The sequence below is a fragment of the Macrobrachium nipponense genome, chromosome 10 (genome assembly GCF_015104395.2).
Source record: "Macrobrachium nipponense isolate FS-2020 chromosome 10, ASM1510439v2, whole genome shotgun sequence".
In the NCBI taxonomy this organism is placed as follows: Eukaryota; Metazoa; Arthropoda; class Malacostraca; order Decapoda; family Palaemonidae; genus Macrobrachium; species Macrobrachium nipponense.
The window spans coordinates 28,864,834-28,886,333 of NC_087204.1; the positions used below are offsets into that span (position 1 = coordinate 28,864,834).

Consider the following 21,500-nt stretch of genomic DNA (forward strand, 5'->3'; position numbering starts at 1 on the left):
TTTCATGTTGCATGGAACCATTGGTTATTCAGCAACGGGACCAACGGCTTTACGTGACTTCCAAACCACGTCGAGAGTGAACTGAGGCGCTTGGTGGCCTGTTGTGGCGCCACATAAACGTTGTTTAGTTATGGTAAATTTCATACCGAGTCTATACTACATTCTAGTACCATACTTGAACAATACGTATTGTATTTCTTGCGCAGAATCATACATTTTCCCCTACCAAATAACCTTAAAATATCTTTCAATAAGTGTATATGGAAAAAAAAAATTTTCTCCACAAAACATCCTTGTAAAATAGGGGTAAATCTTATAATTCCAGCAAATACAATATATTTTTTTTTTTATTGCAGTGACTGATTTGCTGCCAGAAAGTTATTTTCATGAATAAGAAAACAAAAAGGTATTTAGTTACATTTTCAAGCCAGGAATATAGGCTCCACTACTATCAGGCAACAGAAAAAAATGTTATAAAAAAAATGCAAATATAAAAAAAATAAATGCCAAAATACTAAATATTCAGTTACCTGAAAAAATACTACCACATAATGATTCAGTTTAAGAAACTGATTGATGCACTGGGACCTAAGATGGCATTCAGGGCTAAAAGGGAAACTGGCGGTAAGCAAGGTTTGAAAGGAGCAACAGAAGGAAAACCTCACAGTTGCACTATGCAAAAGTTGTAAGAGAGGATGGGAAGTCAAGACGCAAGAAAGAGAATATGAAAGGAGGTAGAGTAAAAGGAATTAAAAGGTTGGAGCCAAGGACCCAAGGGATGTGGCAAAGACCCTTCGGTAAGGTAATGCCTACGCTCAAGGCTTAATTAAGGCTGGCCGCAACTACAGGATGTGAAGAGCAAGAAGCTTACCGATGATGATCAATTGTTGTATTCTTGGTTTCATATCCTGTGATTGGAACCAAATCGTCACCTCCACTGTCAGGATCCTCCTCCTCCTCTTCGGCACCCTGCTGACCACCTACATTTTTGACAGGGGCATCCGTGGCACCTGTGTTTGAGTCATTTTTTGGAATGTTTGGTGCTGCCGTAGATTTAGGTACCAAATCGACTTGCTGTGGATTTATAACCAAAGTGAAAAATTCAATAAAAAAAAAAAATTTTCATTATGAATATTGTATCTTGAGAGGAAATTCCCAATTTTCATTCACAGTTATATACAAAATAAAATCAGCGAGACACCATATTTACTAAAAAATACTTTTACAAAAATGGCTCATATTTCTGTACCATTTTCTTAAAAGCAGGGTTTCACCAATATTATAAGCATTGCCAAACAAGCAAGCAGTACATTGCATAATAAGAGAAGTACAATAATTTACTATCACACTGACAAAAAAAAGCCAAATATAAATCACTAAAACAACTATTTCTTTAACAGTTTATATAATTGCAAAAGAGCACCTGTGCTAATTTCCTTCCAAGGCATCTAACCTTTATTCTATTTTCAGAAGCTCTGATAAAATACTGGATACCCATCAGAAATATACTGGTATCCAAAAACAAAATTAAAAAATAAAAACAATTTATAGTCTTTGTTTTTCAAGAAGCCCTATATGTGTGTTACATCTGAAGTTGGAAATTCAGCATTTATGATAACAGAAATGAATAAATACATTTCATCAGGGGACTGAGTAAGATTTGACATTCTCAACTCCCCCAAAATTTATCCCTATTTTTGTGTAAATCAACATTTGCAAACAACATCTCAACTCCCAATGGGATGGGTACCATTTGCAATGAGCCGCAGCATACCGTACCATAACAATCATATTGAAAATGCCAGTTTATTGCCTTTAAATATTTCATCCAGTTACCTCCAATTTGTCTGCTTTAACATAATGTCATGGTCAGAATGCTGCCATTACTAAAGGTGCTCTGCAACATCCCATAACCTCCAACTTAATTTGTTTCCTTTTACTTTTCACCTGTTCCTTTTGGTCTCTTCCAAATTAGCTGTCCAACTCTTCTAATGTCACCTTACTACATGGAAGAACATTTTTTTGCAGAAGACCCAAATGCCAATTAGCAGTTTCATTCAGCTACTTTATAATAACTCTCAACTTTCCTAAATTCTACTGTAGAAAGTTCAAGGTGTATTAGCCACGTGAATACCCAATGTACACATCCTTGCATCATACAAACCACAACCACCAAGATACATGCATGTACTTAAGCCAACACAATGAATTCACTCCATTATGCATGCTATGATAACCTATCTATAAGAAGTCTAATGTGAGTATGTTAGCAAAGGTGTCTTATGTAAGCTTGGATGAAGTGTAGTAGCAGCTCATAATGAGCTAGCAAATTCAGAGATTCATGGCAAAATTATAACAAGATCCATTTCTATCAGAGGGGAAAAATATACTGTATACAAAATATATCCTTAAGATCAAAGAAGGAAAAGCTCAAAAATGCATGATTTCACAGGGAGAATGACCTTTCAACACTATGAGAAGAGGAAAACTTGATGTCAGACCCTTTGTGTTTTGGATGACCTTCAATGCCATTAGGAGAAAATCCATACAGATGTACTTGAACCACAAACACGATTACCACAAAAATAGAGAACTTCCTGGTGAGATAATCAGTACAGTATGTTAGCAAAGGTGTCTTATGTAAGCATCCCTTCATCCACAAATGCATTACTTTCCATCTGTTCATTTCCCTAATACAGTATTCACTTGTGTGTGTTCTTACCTGGGTATCTGACTTCTTTCAACTAGTTTTGCTCCCTTTTTTCCTTCAATCTATAATAAATACCTACAACCTACAAATAAATTACATCTCTCTTCTGGATTTCAAACCTCTATGAACACACTCCAGAATTCAGTTATTAAAAAGTAAAAAAAATCTGAACTGAAATATTCAACACTTTTTTTTTTTTTTTTTTTCCCCTACTATTCCTTTAGTAGACTTCATCAGGTATATTGTTAATTTCTAATGTAATGATACCTTTAATATAAAGAAAACCTATTTACAATACCAGTATATAATATACTCACAAAAATTAACCCTATTCATGTTACTGAACAGCAAAAATTATTGGATGCAAAATAATATATTTACATTATTACTATTGTAGTAGTTTAATTCAGACCACCTGAGGAATTTTACTTCGCTCTCACAGGACTGGCTGGTATATTTACATGGTCACATATTTACAGCAATTATCCAAGAATCCTTTCAATCCATCAAAGTGATACCCTCCCATACATTTATATATCAAGGCACAATTATGACCACACATACCCAAATGAGAAGCATGAAGTAAACCCAATTAAGTAAATCTAACCTATTCTACACTGACAATTTCCAAACTAAATCTACCATATAGAAAAAAGCATACCCCTTACATTTTGATAAAGCAAAAAAGTGACAAAGGCTAGCAAAACACCACTAATTGAAAAGACTGTCACACTTTCCTTTCAACACACCATCAAATTGATTGACAGTTACCCTACACAGCAAATTCATAATTTTACCAGATCAATGAATCATGTGGAATTAAATAGCCCTTGAATGATTAACACTATAGAAGTCTCATCATGTGGTGGTATAAAAAGAATAAGAAACATTTCTACACAAACCAGGAACACTCCAAAAAATTCAATCCCCGAGGCATGAAAACTGGAGCTTTATAAGATAGAAGACACTGAAACAGGGGTGGGTTGGAAGATGCCAAAGGATGTTGCACAAGAACCTTTGCGTATTTGTCTACACTGTGCAATACAGGGGACAAGCTTGGTAACCAACTTAAGGGGCACCAAAAAAGCTGTATACATTATGTTTTAAACATCTGTACAAAACAGTATCTTTCTGATGAGAAATATATTTGTAATTCTATGGGCCGGGGTACCAAATTTCTTAAAACAAAAAATCTCAGAATTCCTAAAGTAATGCAAATGAGTCATCTTAAATAATGTGCTACCTGACTTTAAAAAACAATGGCCCCTTTGTATAGTAGAAAAAAAAAAATTAATAATTATTTCAGTATTTTCACTAAAACTATCATAAGGAGGTCTCATCGTCATATGATCCTACATAGTCCATTCAAACCTTCCTAAGGGCTCGAGATTCACTGTTAGTATTAAGTCATTTATTTTTTTCTTTATTTGTTATGTATGTTTAGCAAACTGAACAGTAACATTTCATATACAAGTTTCATGCTTGGTATGTATTACTGTATGGCAAAATCAACACTGCTAGAAAGCTGCAACTGGAATTATATATACTATGAAAAAATATTTTAAGAAAAATATATAAATACTGAACAATTCACTGAAAGCTACAGAAGCTAACTTGCAAAAAGACAACCAATGTCTGTTAAAACAAAATTCACATAAGTAAAAAGAGTGACTACAGTACATATAACCAACAGACCTAATCTCAACAGTTTCTATGAGCTATTAGTACTAGTAATTGCATACTAATTATAAAAATGATTATCAAGAAAAATTAACTCAAAAAGCATTACAAAAGTCCTAATTAATATCCATAGCAATCAATACCCTACGAAATAAAGTTCTCATCCTTGCTAGAGACTAAAATAATCATCAATGAATTACGAGAGACTACATAACTTCAGCCATAACCCACCATTGCCCCTCCCGTGACATTCTCTGAACTAGCTCCTTCTGTAGAGGGGACGACAGCTGAAGAATCACCGGTACTAATCGGGACAGGATTGGTGGTAGGTGAGGAGGTAGTAGTAGTAGTAGTGATGGATGTGGTGGTGGTGGTAGTAGTAGTGGTGGTGGTAGTAGAACTAGTATCATTACTGGATGTTTCGACACTAGAGGGGGTTTCTACTGAGAGACTATCATCACTAGCCACTTTCTTCAGTAGCAGCTTGCTCTTTGCAGCAGAAGAAACCTTGCTAACTTTGGGAGGCTTTTTTGCAGGAACAGTCGGCTTCTTCCCCTGCAAGTTTTTTTGCATAATGGTTAGCAAGCAAGATTATTATTCATCAGAATTAGTAGCAGCACTATGGCAAGTTAGGAGTACCATTTAACTTTTTAGTTAACACAAAATCAAGATTTCAGTGCCCTAAGATGTAAATGAAGGAACTAATTGTACAAAAGTCCAGTGGATGTAACATCAAATGAGTACATAACACTGCAACAGGTAAGGAAGAAAAACTTTGGGAACCGTGAAATACGCGGGTAATAAATGACAATATAATCTGCAAACAATAATATACAGCAAAATGAGCCAGAAATTGAATATGGTACATGTGATACAGAAAGAACGATAGGAAATTCAGAAAGATGTGAACGGCAGCAAGACAGGATGTGGTAGCAACCATCTCTGGTTGGAAAATAAAGACTAAATGATTATGTTAACATGCATAAAAACATCAGGACAGTGTTAGACAATCCACTGACATTTCAAAACAGGGTCACAAATATCATGCTATACAGCATTTACATCTATTTCATTGGACATTCCATTTTATCAAAAATATCATACTTTACATTGAGCAAAAAAAAAAAAAAAAAAAAAAAAAAAAAAAAAAAAACTCGTGCAATATCAATTTGGTATCATAATGACAATATAATGAGCATGCTGGAAGATCATAACATCAAGTTACTACAATTGTGCTCTTGAATAGTCTCAATCTTATAACAAGAGTCACACAAATAAGATTAACCTACAATGGATTATTGAAAAGGTGACAGCATGCACTTTTTAAATAAATTCCTACGTGAACCAACATTTTCGTTATGAGACAACCGACAAGAAAATACTACTTTGTGTTAGCCTGTTATCAGCCGAGAGCAAGTGCCAGAAATATGAAGTGCTAACACATCACATAAATGACTTGCCATATCATATGCATCATGAATACCACAGGGAAGGGTTGCATGATCATATACTCTAAAGTAAAAAAATGATATTGTAATGATACAATTAAGTTTGTTCATACTTACCTGGCAGATATATATAATTAAGTACCCGCCCACCTCCCCTCAGGAGACAGTGGAAATAAAAATTATGAATAGAAAATGGGAATGATTCCTGATACCCGCCTCCCAGCGGCGGGAATGGGTACTAACCACCTGACTCCCACTACGTGTGTCGTAAGTTTTAAATTCTGTCGGTGTCGGAAATTATCAGCTATATATATATCTGCCAGGTAAGTATGAACAAACTTAATTGTATCATTACAATATCATTTTGTTCATGCAACTTACCTGTCAGATATATATATAGCTGAATCACACCTTTGGTGGTGGGAGAGACAGAATAGAGGATTTAGGAAACACATATGTGCAGATAATTGATATCTTGATTCCTTACCTGTTAGCATAGCTGGCTTCGTGATTACTGCCACGTAAGTCTGCTTGTGCTACTAGAGTTGCCAGCAAGGTAGAGACCTATGAAGCTGGTGCACTCCAGATGATCTGTCAACAGGGGCGAGACCACGACGTGACTAGACCATGGACCATACTAATGAGGGCAACGAGACAAAAATACCACCACCTGGCTTAGTTTACCAAAGGTATCCCACTTAACTAAGCTAATGGAAGGGAGACCCGCCCCAGGCGGTCACCCCACAACCATAAACACAAATTAAAAACCCCCTAATCCCTAAAGGATAGGATGAGTGTTACCTCCTGCCCCCAAAACAGTGTCTGCAGCAATGTATGGTCGAGGGAGAAGCAATTTTCGTATGTCACTTTCACCTCCCGCAGGTAGTGTGAAGCGAACACCGAATTGCTTCTCCAAAATGTGGCATTCAAAATATCTTTGAGAGCCATATTTTGTGAAAGGCTACCGAAGTAGCAATAGCTCTCACTTCGTGAGCTTTTACTTTCAGAAGCTTTAAATCACTGTCACTACACTTATTATGCGCTTCTTGAATCGTATTCCTGATGAAGAACGCCAGTGCGTTTTTCGACATAGGAAGATCAGGTTTCCTCACTGAACACCACAAATTGTCCGATGAACCTCTGCAAGCTTTAGTTCTCTGCAGATAGAACTTTAGAGCCATGACAGGACACAGGAATCTCTCACGTTCGTTCCCAACTATATCTGCCAACCCTTTGATTTCGAAGGACCTCGGCCACGGGTTGGAGGAGGATTCTCGTTCTTTGCTAACGAACATGGGACTTAAAGAACACACCGCACTACTTTCTGAAAAGCCGATCTGCTTGCTAATGGCCTGAATTTCGCTAACCCTCTTCGCCGTCGCCAGAGCGGTAGGAAGATCGTTTTCTTCGTCAGATTCCTGATAGAAAACTGAATGAAGCGGTTCGAAGTTACTCGACATCAAATATTTGAGTACCACATCCAAGTTCCACGAGGGTACTTTAGGCTGGACTACCTTCCTAGTTTCGAACGATCTAATGAGATCGTGAATGTCCCTATTATTAGACAAATCGAGTCCTCTATGTCTAAAGACTACAGAAAGCACGCTCCTGTAGCCTTTAATAGTCGGAACAGCCAACTTCACTTCTTCTCTCAGATGAAGAAGGAAGTCAGCTATCTGGCTCAACAGAGGTTGTGGTGGAGGAAATGCCCTTCTTCCTGCACCAGGATCTGAAGACAGCCCACTTCGATTGGTACATAGCGATCGAGGAGGGCCTCCTTGCTGGTGGCAATCGCCTTCGCCACAGGTCTTGAAAAACCCTCGCTCTGGCCAACTTCTTGATAGTCTGAACGCAGTCAGACTCAGAGCGGGGAGGTTTTGTGGTACCTCTCGAAGTGGGGCTGTCTGAGTAGATCTTTCCTTAAGGTAGAAGTCCTCGGAAAGTCTACCAGGAAGGACATCACCTCTGTGAACCAGTCGGCTGCCGGCCAGAAGGGGGCGATGAGTGTCATCCTCGCTCCTTCGATGCCGCCAAACTTCCTCATCACTCCCCGAGGATCTGAGCGGGGGAAAAGCGTATATGTCTAGGCCGACCAACTCCAAAGTAGGGCGTCTACTGCGACTGCTCCCGGGTCCAGAAACTGGCGAGCAATAGAGTTGAAGTCTTCTCGTCCTGGACGTGCGAAGACATCCACCTGTGGACAGCCCCACAGATTCCACAGCGACTGGCAAACCTCTTGGTGAAGGTCCACTCTGTCGGCAAACAGCTGTCCTCGTCGACTGAGAAGGTCCGCCCGCCGAACATTCTGTACTCCTGACACGAACCTTGTCAGGATCGTGACTTCTTGTGCTTTTGCCCACACAGGAGTTCCTTTGTGATGGCAAACAGAGAAGGCGAGTGAGTTCCCCCTTGATTTCTTAGGTATGCCAGCGCTGTGGTGTTGTCCGCATTGATCTGAACGACTTGCCGGATACTTCTTCCTGGAAAAACCTGAGAGCCAGATAAATGGCTGACAGCTCTTTCAGATGATGTGCCAGGACACCTGTTCCCCTCTCCAGGTGCCCGACACTTCTTTCCCTCCTAGTGTTGCTCCCCAACCCTGGACGACGCGTCGGAAAACAACACTAGGTCGGGGCGGTTCCGAAGTTTGAGGGAGAGCCCTTCTGCGAGCTTCCGATCTGACCACCAACTTAGGTGATCCTTCACCTCTCTCGTTAAGCACAAGATCGCCTCCAGATCTTGCTTGTTCTTCCAACTGTTGGCTAGGAAGAATTGAAGAGGTCTGAGGTGGAGCCTTCCCAGAGAAACAAACTTCTCCAGTGAGGAAATGGTCCCCAGCAAACTCATCCATTCCCTCACCGAGCATGTTTCCTTCCCCAGAAAGGTCGCCACTTTCTCCAAGCATTGAAGTTGTCGCCCCTGGGACGGAAAAGCCCGAAAAGCCACTGAGTCCATCTGAATCCCCAGATAGACTAAAGATTGAGACGGAGTCAAATGCGACTTTTCGAGGTTTACCAGAAGCCCCAGGGACTTTGCTAACGTCATGGTCGTGTGCAGGTCCTCAGACACCGTTCGCTTGCGATGAGGCTCGAATAAGCCAGTCGTCTAGGTAGAGAGAGATCCGTATATTCTCCAATGAAGCAGCCTTGCTACGTTCTTCATTAGAATGGTGAAAACCATCGGCGCTGTGGTCAGACCGAAGCAAAGTGCCCTGAATTGGAATGCCTTCCCCTTCAGGACAAATCGCGGTATTTCCTTGATTGGGGATGGATGGGGACGTGAAAAATACGCGTCTTGGAGGTCCAGTGAGACCATCCAAATCCCCCGGTCTCAAAAGCTGACAGCACCGATGAGTCGTCTCCATCTTGAATTTCTTCTTTATCACAAAGAGATTTAGACTGCTGACATCGAGGACGGGTCGCCACCCCCCCGAATGTTTCGGCACCAGGAACAGGCGGTGTAAAACCCTGGTGATTCCAGGTCGAAGACCTGTTCTACCGCTTGCCTCTCGATCATTTGTTCCAGCAGATCGAAAAGCACTTTCTGCTTCTCTCCTCGATAAGAGGGAGACAAATCCTTTTGGTGTGAGGATAGCGGGGGGCGACTTCAAGAAAACGGGATCCTGTACCCTTTCCTCACGACATCCAGCGACCAAGGGTCGGCAATCTCTCTCTTCCCAGGCTCTCGCGAATCGAAGAAGCCTGGCTCTACCGGCGTCTGAAGGGAACTTCGACTCACTTCCTACTCTTTGACGGAGCAGGGGTTTTTCCTCTGGAAGAGCCTCTTCCTCGGGAGGCTGCTTTCGAGGAAAGTCCAGCACGAAAGGGCTTCGATTTCTTGGCAAACGAGCTCCAGAAGATGAAGCAGCTGCTGGCCTTCTAGAAGACTGAGCCAGAAGATCTTGCGTTGCCTTTCCTGAAGGCTTGAAGCTATGTCCTTAACCATAGCCTGGGGAAAGAGATGGTCTGAGAAAGGAGCGAAGAGCAAGTCCGCCTTTTGCGTTGGAGAGACGGATTTGGCCGTGAAGTTACAAAAGAGCGCTCTTTCTTAAGAATCCCCGAGCTAAAGTGCGTAGCCAACTCCTCAGAACCATCCCTGACGGCCTTGTCCATACAAGAAAGTACGCTGGACAAGCTCCCCCAGACTAAAATAGTATCAGAACTCCTGTATCTGGCATCTAAAACTCCAAGACACCAGTCAAGAAAGTTGAAGACCTCTAGAGTCCTGAAGAGGCCTTTTAGGTGAAAGTCGAACTCGTTATGGGTCCACGTGACTTTTGATGAAGACAGAAGGGCTCTTCTGGAGGCGTCTACGATGCTCCCAAAGTCACCTTGAGCAGAGGCTGGTAGTTTAACGCCTATGTCCTCTCCTGTCTCATACCACATGCCTCCTTACCGCAGAGTCTTGAAGGCGGTGGTAAAAGCTAAAGAGGACTTTCCTGACGCTTCCTCTTCTCCATCCATTCATTGACTTTTTTCCGGAACGCTTGCTTCGTGGAAAGCGACTTCTTCATTTTAATGAACCCGATGCCTTCGTTGCCTTAAAAGAAGAAAATTGAGAAGGAGGAGTACGAGGGGCTTCCGGTTGAAAAGTTTCTCCGAACTCCGACTGTAGCAGACGCATCAAAACTTTATAGTCGATGAGACAGTAGCTGTTGTTGTTTCTTCCTCTGGCTTCTTACTTATAAATCGTCGCTAACTCCTTCCTCAGAAACTGGAGAAGTAGGAGGAAACTCTGAAGAAAACTGACGCCCATGAAGGGTTCCTTCATCCAACCTGAACTTGCATCGGTGAGGGACTGGTGTCTACCAGCGCGCGCTTGGCGTCCGAATCCGCACGTTTGGCGCCGACAGGTGCGCGCTCGACTTCTACCAACACACGCTTGGCGTCCACTGGCAGCGCAACGAGCGTCCACTAGTGCACGCTTGGCTTCCACTGGTGCGCGCCGAGCGTCAGTCAGCGAACGCGGGGGGGGGGGGGCTGCCGCTCACTGGGTGACGTTTATCCACAAAACCGGTGCGCGTCTACCTTTGCGGCACAAACCTGAAGCGCGCTCCACTGCCACAGAAGCGCGGTCAGCGTCGATCACTCGCTTGCGAACATGCGAAGACTTGCGAGCGGGAGATATATCATCTGAGAGCGAGAAGCGAACTTCTCACCTCCTCAGAGAGCTGCTGGGGAGCAGATCGAACTCTAGAGGGAGACTCGAACGAAGAGAGAGGCGCAGCGAGGAGAGAGAGCGGGTCTTGACTTCTTCACAGGAAGCTTCTCATCCTTCCTACGACGCGGAAGAGACCTCTCTAGCAGCAAGAGCGTCCTGAAGTTGCTGCTGCAGTGACTGAATCATTCTCTTGTTAGGCGAATCTTCCTGCTCTGGGGAGGGACTGATCCTGTGAGCAGGAGAGCGGCGAGGGGACGCCCCCCTCCTCCTCCCAGGTACGGCCTCTTCCCGAGCTCTGGAGCGACCGTATCGCTCACAGAGCTAACTGAATCCAAGTCCGAAGACTCCCTACGCCTTTTCTGCGGCGGAAAAGCAGCGAACGCACTGTCAGGCGAAGATCGCAAAAGCGGACGAACTAGGACGTGAAGCAGTTCAACATTACGCGCCTCCGGTTTTCCTTTTCAGCGGACGTGAAGCACCTTGAGAACTCCACCCTTTACGTGGGGATGAAGCCTCCGATGACGAAAAACATCCTTGAGGAGGCGTGCACGCGCACGCTCCCTGGCAGTCTGGGGATTTTCATCAGTAAACTGCCGAAGGCACGTCAGATCGGTGGGGGTTCCTTGTAACCCTCCTTCGGCTTTCGACATGCTCCCTCCCCAGGTCCTGGGAGTCAAGCAGAGGTCCAGGCCTAGAGGCGAAAACGAGGCCGATCTGACGCACCCTCACTACACAAGGGGTATCACTGCACTTTTGCACGTCACTTTTGCTCTCAAGAGCCAACACTTTTGATTCTAGATTACGAATCGACTCCAATATTAAGGATAAAGTATTACTCTCTACAGACACTGTTTCAGGGCCCGGAGGCAAAACATACAGGGTAGGAGCATTACAGAAGGAGGGTTAACAGGAGAAACATTAATATCTTGAACGCCTGAAACACTCCTGGAGGAAGACCTCCTTAACCTATCCTTTTCAAGTTTAAGACCTAGCTATACGGCCTCTCAGATGTTAGTCTTTCGCACTTCCACTCAGAATCTGTTGTCTTTGCACTCCTTGCAACGGCTTTCATACACACATTCATGCTCCCTGCAACTCTTACATACCGTATGTGGGTCTACTGAAGCTTTCAGTAGCCTACCTCTACAATCAGTTCTAGAGCAGAACCTAGCGCTAGCTGTACTAGACCCTGACATATTATTCCAAGAAAAGTCCAAACCAAAATCAAAGCAATCCACTAATAACGTGTGCCTAGCCACCGATCCAATCAATTAATCCAAAAAAAAATAAAAAAAGAACCAAAAGGGATACTCAAGTAGAATAAGTTTCCAAATCAGACGGAGGTGCTGTAAACAGATGTTCACAACACCGGCGACAGAAAAATTATGAATAGAAAATGGGAATGATTCCTGATACCCGCCTCCCAGCGGCGGGAATGGGTACTAACCACCTGACTCCCACTACGTGTGTCGTAAGTTTTAAATTCTGTCGGTGTCGGAAATTATCAGCTATATATATATCTGACAGGTAAGTTGCATGAACAAAAAATAGTTTGTTCATTACAAAATATGTAATAGTTGAAACATCAGTCCCATATAATTCTACAGCCTGATGATAGCATCTGGGAAGGCTAACACTTGGTTTATGTCTTTGATTTCTGGAGCATTATAGTATCATTACAGTAGTTCAGTTTAAACAGTGAGTTATCATCTGCTCATGGGAATGGCTGTCAAATTACCAGCAACTATACACATGATCTTAAATTCACAAAGGTAGCTATCAATAAATTATGTTCTCCTTTTCTTCTACCCCTTTTGAATTTACTTACCTTCAGAGTCAATCCTTACAATAATGTTTACCACTGAGAACATTAGGACAACAGAAAATCCTGGCTGCCTTTGATGACCACATCAAGTCACTCACAAGATATCATTTACAGCAAAACCAGTCATTTAAACAGAAAAACAAGTCTTCAGTAAAAAGACACTATAACTCCATACTAACACCATCAGTGAACTCAAGAATAAATCCTTCAATGACTCTTCACTCCTACTCGAACATGAATTGTTTGGCAAAAAAAAAAAAAAAACTTTATATAACGTATGGTCCCGAAATATGCGTGATCGGATTGTGCGATTCCCCTTTTGTGCAATCACTAGTTCTCAAAATTAGATTTTCTGTATCTGCACAGTCGTTCAAAGTCTGCGAGTCATGTACCACAAAACGTATCAAATCTATGGTCTTTTTAAGTATTTTTTTTTGGGGGGGAGCAGGTTTCCCCTGATGTCTAAGAGAATGGGGGGTGTTTCACTGATGTCTGAGAGAAGGGGAGGGGGGGAATTCACTGATGTCTGAGAGAAGGGGAGAGGGGAATTCACTGATGTCTGAGAGAAGGGGAGATTCTGATGTCTGAGAGAAGGGGAGGGGGGGAATTCACTGATGTCTGAGAGAAGGGGAGGGGGGGAATTCACTGATGTCTGAGAGAGAAGGGTGGATTCATGAATGTCTGACTGAGAAGGGGAGGGGGGGGAATTCATGATCTGAGAGAAGGGGAGGGGAATTCACTGATGTCTGAGAGAGGGGGGGGGGGAGGGGGGGAATTGATGCAAGAGTATGGATGCAAGAAAAATATTTTCCTGCTCAGCCACTGGTTAAGACAGAGGGCTCCTGCTCAACCATTGGCTAAGACGGAAGGCTCCGCCTCACGTATTTGTGACGTCATGATTCACAAAGCCTCCTTTTTGGAGAAGAACTCTTCATGGAGGATGAGATAGAGGAGTTTGAAGGTTTTTTGGCAGAGGATAGGATAGGTAGAGGAAATTCTACCCAAAAGGTTTTTTAAAGGTTTTTACAGCAGGAAATGACTGTAACATACAGTAAACTTGCACCCAACGGTGGCAGTGTTTGCTTTTTTTTTTCGTGCGGGAGTCTTCACCATCCTGGGTGTAATTTTAAACTTTTTCAAGTTATCAAAACTTTAAAAACCTTTTTATTTTTTAATGTTTTATTTATCCATAAGAACAATTTCACATTGGAAAAAAATACAACATAGTAGTACATAGAAAGTATTGAAAATGGATAGTACAAAAGTTTTAACTGGGTAAGTTGCCGTTTGCCTTGGCCCTTATGGAATTATTCCCATAAGGTATGTGTATCGAAATTTGCAATTTTCCAGTTCTGCGAGGCTGTAGATTGACCAAATTCTCGCATAATTGGGGACCATACTGTACATGATTATTAATGATTATTAGACAGGTAAAATTGCAGCAAATACCAAGCATGTACAGAAAATGTACATTTCAGTACTGTATTCATGAACAATACTCTAGTACTTTATAGACTTTACAGATAACTTTCGTCAATGCTACAATACAAGCCGCATAAGCAAACTTTTTTGCACATTGCTACACATACTTGTGTAAATATGGATACATATAGTACACTACATAAACTCAATTTTATGTACACACAAGCCTATTGAGCACATAGCCTATCAAAAAGCAGCTGGTAAAATGAGCAATGAGATGTCATTTCTTCAGTACCAGGAAAGGCTTCATTCTGTGATTCTATTTAAGGCAGCACTCAAGTCTGCACTGGTTCCTAGCTCAAAGGCCATTGCTGTGTCAAGTTAACTGGCTGTTTATAGGATTACTTCAATAATAAGGAACAGGAAAACCCTACCGGATAATAAAAAATTAATCAATCCTACCAGAGGAAACCTTCACTAGACATTTAAGCTTCCAAAAATGGGAACAGAGCGCGCCGAGGTAGCCCAAGAAATCTGCAGTGTAGCAAATGGAGACAAATGTCATGACAATGGGACAGGAATGTAACCACAAATGAAGTAGTTTGTGAGGCAAAATAAAATTAATTATACATGTCAAAATCAGAATGATAACCGAGTAGCATTAAAATGGTCAAACCACAGTGTTACACAATGTGTTCACTCTTCCACACCAGTTTAGTAAAAAAACAACAACATGACTGACAGACACACAGTATTTAATGACACAATCTGCAACAAATGAAAATGATGTGCAGTACAGCATAATCTAATTCAGTTTTTAAAAACAAAGATACATACTTAAGAAAGGATGAGTGGTCAATTCAATGAAATGAAAATGCATGTGCAACATGAACACAAAAACAATGGCAAAAAGCTGAGAGCAAATGCAGTAAAAGACAAATCACACTCCATGCCAATATGACAATGCCAGCATTAGCTCCACTCCTGATGCAAATTGGCCACATAATCTACACAAAAACAAAAGAACTTAAGATAAAAACTAACCGCAGATGTCGGTTTCTCTCATCTTTCTCCATATCCTTTGGATTATCTTTCGTCTTAAACGTATGAGTGGTCCGCTATCCCAATCTCCTGGTATATCTAATTCTCCTTTATATGACAAATAGTTGAGGATCTGTAAATAAAAATTTTATGACTTACAGAGCAGGAATTCATCAACAGCAAATGCTGACGTTTATAAAATTCATACTTTACACGTAATACTTTCATTTTCAGGCAATGGTCACAACTAAAATGGTTTTGGTTTTAAAACATGAAATATGTTGTACGTCTCTCTTATTTCTCCTGTCTTAATAGTGATTTCTTTCTGAATCCAGAAACACAATATGGTAAACTCCCCGGATTTTCGGGCTCGCCAATTGATGGATTTCTCTATAAAACATATAGTACTGTATAGACATCACTCACAGAAAATTTGTCTATTCACGGTATTTTACTCAGAGAAATATTAACTAATTACTGTAATTCATATTTTCATGACTAGGCTAAATGTACTTCTGTGACAAAACTATTAAAATGCTCGGGTAAAGCATTTTAAGTTTTTTTTTTTTTTTTTTTTTTTTTTTTTTTTTTTGTTTTTTTTTTTTTTTTTTTTTTAACATCAAAATAGACAGTCTAAGCATTATTAGAGGGGTTTTAAGAATTGTGGATTTTAGCTATTTGTTGTTGGGGGGTGGGGGGTAGTTACATACCACACAAATCCTGGGGGTTTATGTACAGTATTCCAAAACTTACTGGAGTGTAATTTACTATGTACACAATAATCTGACAATCAAAACTAGGAATAATGTAGATACGGTACTATTTTTCTTGCATATTTGTCAAAGAAAAGAAAAAATATAAAATTGACACCCAGACATTAAAACTGTAATGAATGCCATGCAATAATAGTACAAGTACTATTCTTCTGTACTATATATAACATCCATAATTGGAATTACATTTACCATCACCACGAATTTACCCAGAATGTTCCCACAGAATATTACAAAAACAGTACGTATACTATATAAAACTTGAACAAGTTATTCATTTATGCAACAAGACCAATTCAAAAAAATAATTTTCAAATATCTTGTACCATACTCACACACACACCTGTTAATGTGATAGACATTTGCATAAATTTATAAAGCATACATACATGTACTGAAACATTCCAAGGTCATTCAGACTATACCTTACCAAACTGGATTATTTTATATTTTTTTTTTTTTGGGGGGGGGGTTATGTGCACACAATCATCATAAAGTCTACATAATGTATTTACTAAATTCTACCTTTTTTTATGAAACTTATTTCCACTGCACAATGTCACCCAAGTAAAAAATAAAAAATTAAAAGAAATAAAACTTAATCCCATATTTAGCATAGCTTTTATCTATACAAATTCTACTGGGTACGCAAGGAAACCAACAGACACATAAATCAATTACAGCCAGCAAAACTTATCTCACTGAACATTCAAACTTCTAGCCTCACCATCTCTTACTTTCATTAGTTCCCTTTACTTATCAAATCACCTACGATAATACCACTTACTGGTACAGCATGTTAACCCCTTAGTAAATAATCATTAACCAAAGACTCAGAGGCAGAGTTAGGACCACCTGCTTATATTCATCTTATATCCGATCACTCATTAGTAGGCAAGAGGCAATACCCCCTTAATCGTGACTTGCATAGAGAATATGTACACTACCAGATATTCATTCATAGTCACATCTGACATCCTAACAGTTCATTTACTTGTATTTGGTTACTTTTTGCATATTCAGTCAATTAAAAGTGCAATAAAACGTTCAAGGTATAATCTATCTTATGTACACAAACACTGACTAGTACGATTCTGCTTACAGCACTTACTAGTCACTATAAAAGGCAATGTTTTGTCATGAGAGCAATACCTGCTGGGCCGGGGTAGGTCTATAATTAGCAATGCTCATCCTCTAATTCGAGGTCACCTTTACATAAACTATGAGCCTTACAATTACAAATTCCTGCATCACGAAATCAAGACCTTGACAAGATTGTTTTCTTCTCGCTGTGCCCTTTAAATCTCCATTGAGGGTGGTTAACTCCTAAAATGTGGCATATGTAAACTCTAAGGCCTTCCCTAATGTCATGTTATTTATGTTACGCAAGTTATTCTTACAATAGTTATTCATGTTTAAGTTGCACAAACAATAATGTCCCTTCACTGAGATCCGATAAGCTGGTTGATGTTGGCATTCACCAGTCCATTTTACCTATTGTTTTTTTATATTAATGATACAATCTACCCTCTAACTATGACAGACAAGCAAGGGTTATTCCAATTCTCTTAATTCATTACAACAGATCAGGCCAGATGACCAATAACACTTTTAAAAGTGAGTCAAAATACTAACACAGAGCACCTATATCTCTTGTTACTTTCCTTTTTTTTTTTTTTTTTTTTTTTGTCTTATCTACCAGTTTTCTTCCTCTACATTCCTGGATTCCCTGAATACTATTTAGTCATTTTTTTTTATTATTTTATTTAAAACCAAATACCAACCTACTTTTATACAAAATACAATCATAAAATTACAAGGTAAATCACAGAACTAATTGAAAACTGAATAGCATGAAATTCTGCAAGTAATTTCTGCTAGTACACCAAGGATGTAACTAGGTAAATTAATTGTAACCTTAACAAAAGGATGTACCTAATTACTGTAACCTATCTGTTTTTCTAATAACTGTTCTCCTCTTTCAGTATTTCTATTCCTTCTTTTGAATGAACACTTCATTCTTTGGAAGTTTGAATTCAAAGTCAATGGTCCCTGTGGGCTTGTTCCAAATGAATACGGTACAACAACCACCACACCATAATAATAATCATAATAATAATAATAATATATACAATAATAAAAATAATAATTAATAATGATGGTGATGATAATAATAAATATTAATAATTGCCTGAAATTATGATATACCTGTTTATTAGCTCGGCCATTCTGTATACAAAAAAAATCTATATGTAAAATCTTTCACTACTCAACAAATAGGGACGATTCCATGTAAAAGCTGCACATAAAAGATATTATTCATTAATGAAATTTTTTTACTTAACCCTTAAACGCCGACCTGACGTATTTTACGTCGACATTTTTTTGTCTCTCTCGCCGACTGACGTATTTTACGTCGACATACAAAAGTTTTTTTAAAAATTCGCGAAAAATACTTTTAGGCCTACCAGCCGAAAACTCTTGAATCACGCGCCTTGGGGGATGCTGGGAGTTCACGGATCAAGTGTTGTTTTGTTTACAATCGTTACGCAGGCGCGCAAGCGCGAATTTCTTCTTGCCGCACTAAAAAGTATCTGTGACACATCTCTGAATTATTTCGTCACTTTGACATAATTTTTGTACCATTTAAATTAGCCGTTACATAGAGTATTATATATGAAAATGTGCGCATTTTTATGTAGAATACAACAAAAAAAATATACTCATGATTGTAGCTTTTATCAGTTTTAAGATATTTCATATAAATAACGATAAGTGCCAAAATTTCAACCTTCGGTCAACTTTGACTCTACCGAAAATGGTCGAAAAACGCAATTGTAAGCTAAAACTATTCTTATTTTTGTAATATTCAATCATTTAAATTATTTTGCAACTAATTGGAAGTGTCTAGCACAATATTTCGATTTTATGGTGAATTTATGAAAAAACTTTTTCCTTACGTCCGCGCGGTAACTCTTCCGAAAATAATCATACATGCGATTGTGGTAATGTTTGCACCATTTTAAATTAGCCGTTACATAAAGTTTTATATATGAAAAATGTGCGAAATTTCATGCACAATACAACTAAAAACAACCCATGGTTGTAGCTTTTATCAATTTGAAATATTTCCATATAAAAAATGATAAGTGACAAATTTTCAACCTTCGTCAATTTTGACTCTACCGAAATGGTGGTCGAAAAAACGCAATTGTAAGCTAAACCGCTTATATTCTAGTAATATTCAAGCATTTACCTTCATTTTGCAACAAATTGGAAGTCTCTAGCACCCCCAATATTTCGATTTATGGTGAATTTGTGAAAAAAATAAGAACATTTTTCTTTACGTCCGCCGCGGTAACTCTTCCGAAAAAATCATACGTGCGATTGTGGTAATGTTTGCACCATTTTAAATTAGCCGTTACATAACGTTTTATATATGAAAATGTGCGCAATTTTCATGTATAATACAACAATAAATAGTTGAAGGTTGTAGCTATTCTCATTTTCAAAATATTTGCATATAAATCACGATAAATAGAAAAAAAAACCACGTTCGGTTCAATTTGACTCTACCGAAATGGTCGAAAAACGCAATTGTAAGATAAAACTCTTACAGTCTAGTAATATTCAGTCATTTATCTTCATCGTGAAACAAATTCGAAGTCTCTAGCACAATATTTAAATTTATGGTGAATTTTTAAAAAAAACTTTCCTTCCCTCCGCGCGCGGATTCTCCGCCACAAATCTCCGAAATGCGTAAGTCCCATTCTCGGAATATTTGCTCGTTTCATATTAGGTATTTCATAGAGTTTTATATATGAAAATGTGCGCAATTTCATGTAGAATAAAACGAAAAATATTTGAAAGTTGTAGCTTTTCTTATTTCCGAAATAATTGCATATAAAAAAATATATATAAAAAAGTTCGACATTCGGTCAACTTTAGCTCGTCAGATATGGTCGAAAACTGCATTTGTAAGCTAATATTCTTACAGTATAGTAATATCCAATCATTTGTCTTCATTCTGAAAACATATTGGAAGTCTCTAGGACAATATTTCGATTTATGGTGAATTTTTTGAAAAAAATATGTGTTTACGTAAGCGCGTTACGAATTCATGCATTATTTTGTGATAATATTTTCTCTGTGTTGCTTTTATCGTTTTACAATGTGTTATATATCAAAATGATTGCAATTTAGTGCACATTACAACGAAAAAAAAAAGAAACTTGTTACCTTCAACCGTTTTGCGCACAGCGCGATTTGAATACAATTATATATGAAATTTCGTTTTTGCGCTATCATATATCGCATTATTTATATATGATAATGATAATTTTTTCATTTCTGATGGTTGCATACTAAACTTCAAGCAATGACAAAAAAAAGGAGCCAAAAATGAACTCTTAATCTTGAAAACTAAGCGCGCTGTGATTTTTTGAAAAAAAATATTTTTTCCGCTACGCGCTCACTCTCAAACCCCTCCGGCATACGGGGGTCATCTTTTTTTATTTACCGCTCCGGCGTTTAAGGTTAACAATATAGAAAAGCATATACCTATGAAGTACAGGTGAGATACCTTAAAAAAATTTACTATAACATGAGAAATTTAGTAGTTTTTTTTTTTTACATTTTTAAGAATTAAAGCTCCATGGAACACCATGTTTAGTACCAGCCAGCCCTTCTGGGATTAATGCCAAAATCTTAAACAAAGAAAGGAAAAATCTCTGTGAAGGTCTCTTCCTTAATATCCTATAAAATACCTACTATAGCTAATCATAAAGTTAAATAAGGGGGTGGGGAGTCAATTCATATATCCTGTAAGAGTTTCCTCAGATTGCCCAGAGCTAGTTCACACTGAACATTATAAAGCTTAAGGGGCTTCTTTCACTTTAATTCCATTGGGGTGACACTATACAAAATATATCAGGCCTACTTTACAGGAATTCAAAGAAATCTTTTAGAAATTCAGTTGGGTATAGAAGCTTAAATAACCTACAGCTAGACTTAAAGAAAGTGTAATCAAGATAAAGACAATTTTCGTCGCACTTAGCAAGCCTAACCATAGATCAATCTTCATACCGACATAAAACTGATTAACTTCATATATCCCTTAGACCTGGAGTGTTTAGGTTAGTCTAAACCAAGCCTAACCTAATTCTAACCTACCACTGCCTGTGGTAGGCCTATGTAAACTAGGCATATGGACTATCATTAGCTTATGTTGCTTATGGTAAGCATAATGTATTGTAGCCCTGTTAATTTGGTTTACAGAACTTTGGATTTCTTCTTTATTTGATGGGTAATTTAATAATATCCAATCATATTATAATGATAAGCTGGTAGAACTAGTGGGGTTGATCCACATCGAGTATTACCTTTTGGAAAATAACTTTTTCTATAGTTACTATTTTGGTGGTTGCTATCAAGAATTTACC

At 39.0% G+C, this 21,500-nt stretch overlaps 1 protein-coding gene across 1 annotated transcript in view; it reads right to left on the bottom strand.

Annotated features, from left to right (window-relative positions):
- Nucleotides 1-21,500, bottom strand: part of LOC135223525 (plexin domain-containing protein 2-like) — a gene marked incomplete in the record, with an annotated part of 113,441 nt that overhangs the window by 45,476 nt on the left and 46,465 nt on the right. The window contains 2 exon segments of the mRNA XM_064261995.1: nucleotides 872-1,074; nucleotides 4,622-4,913. Coding sequence (XP_064118065.1) covers nucleotides 872-1,074; nucleotides 4,622-4,913 — 495 coding nt within the window.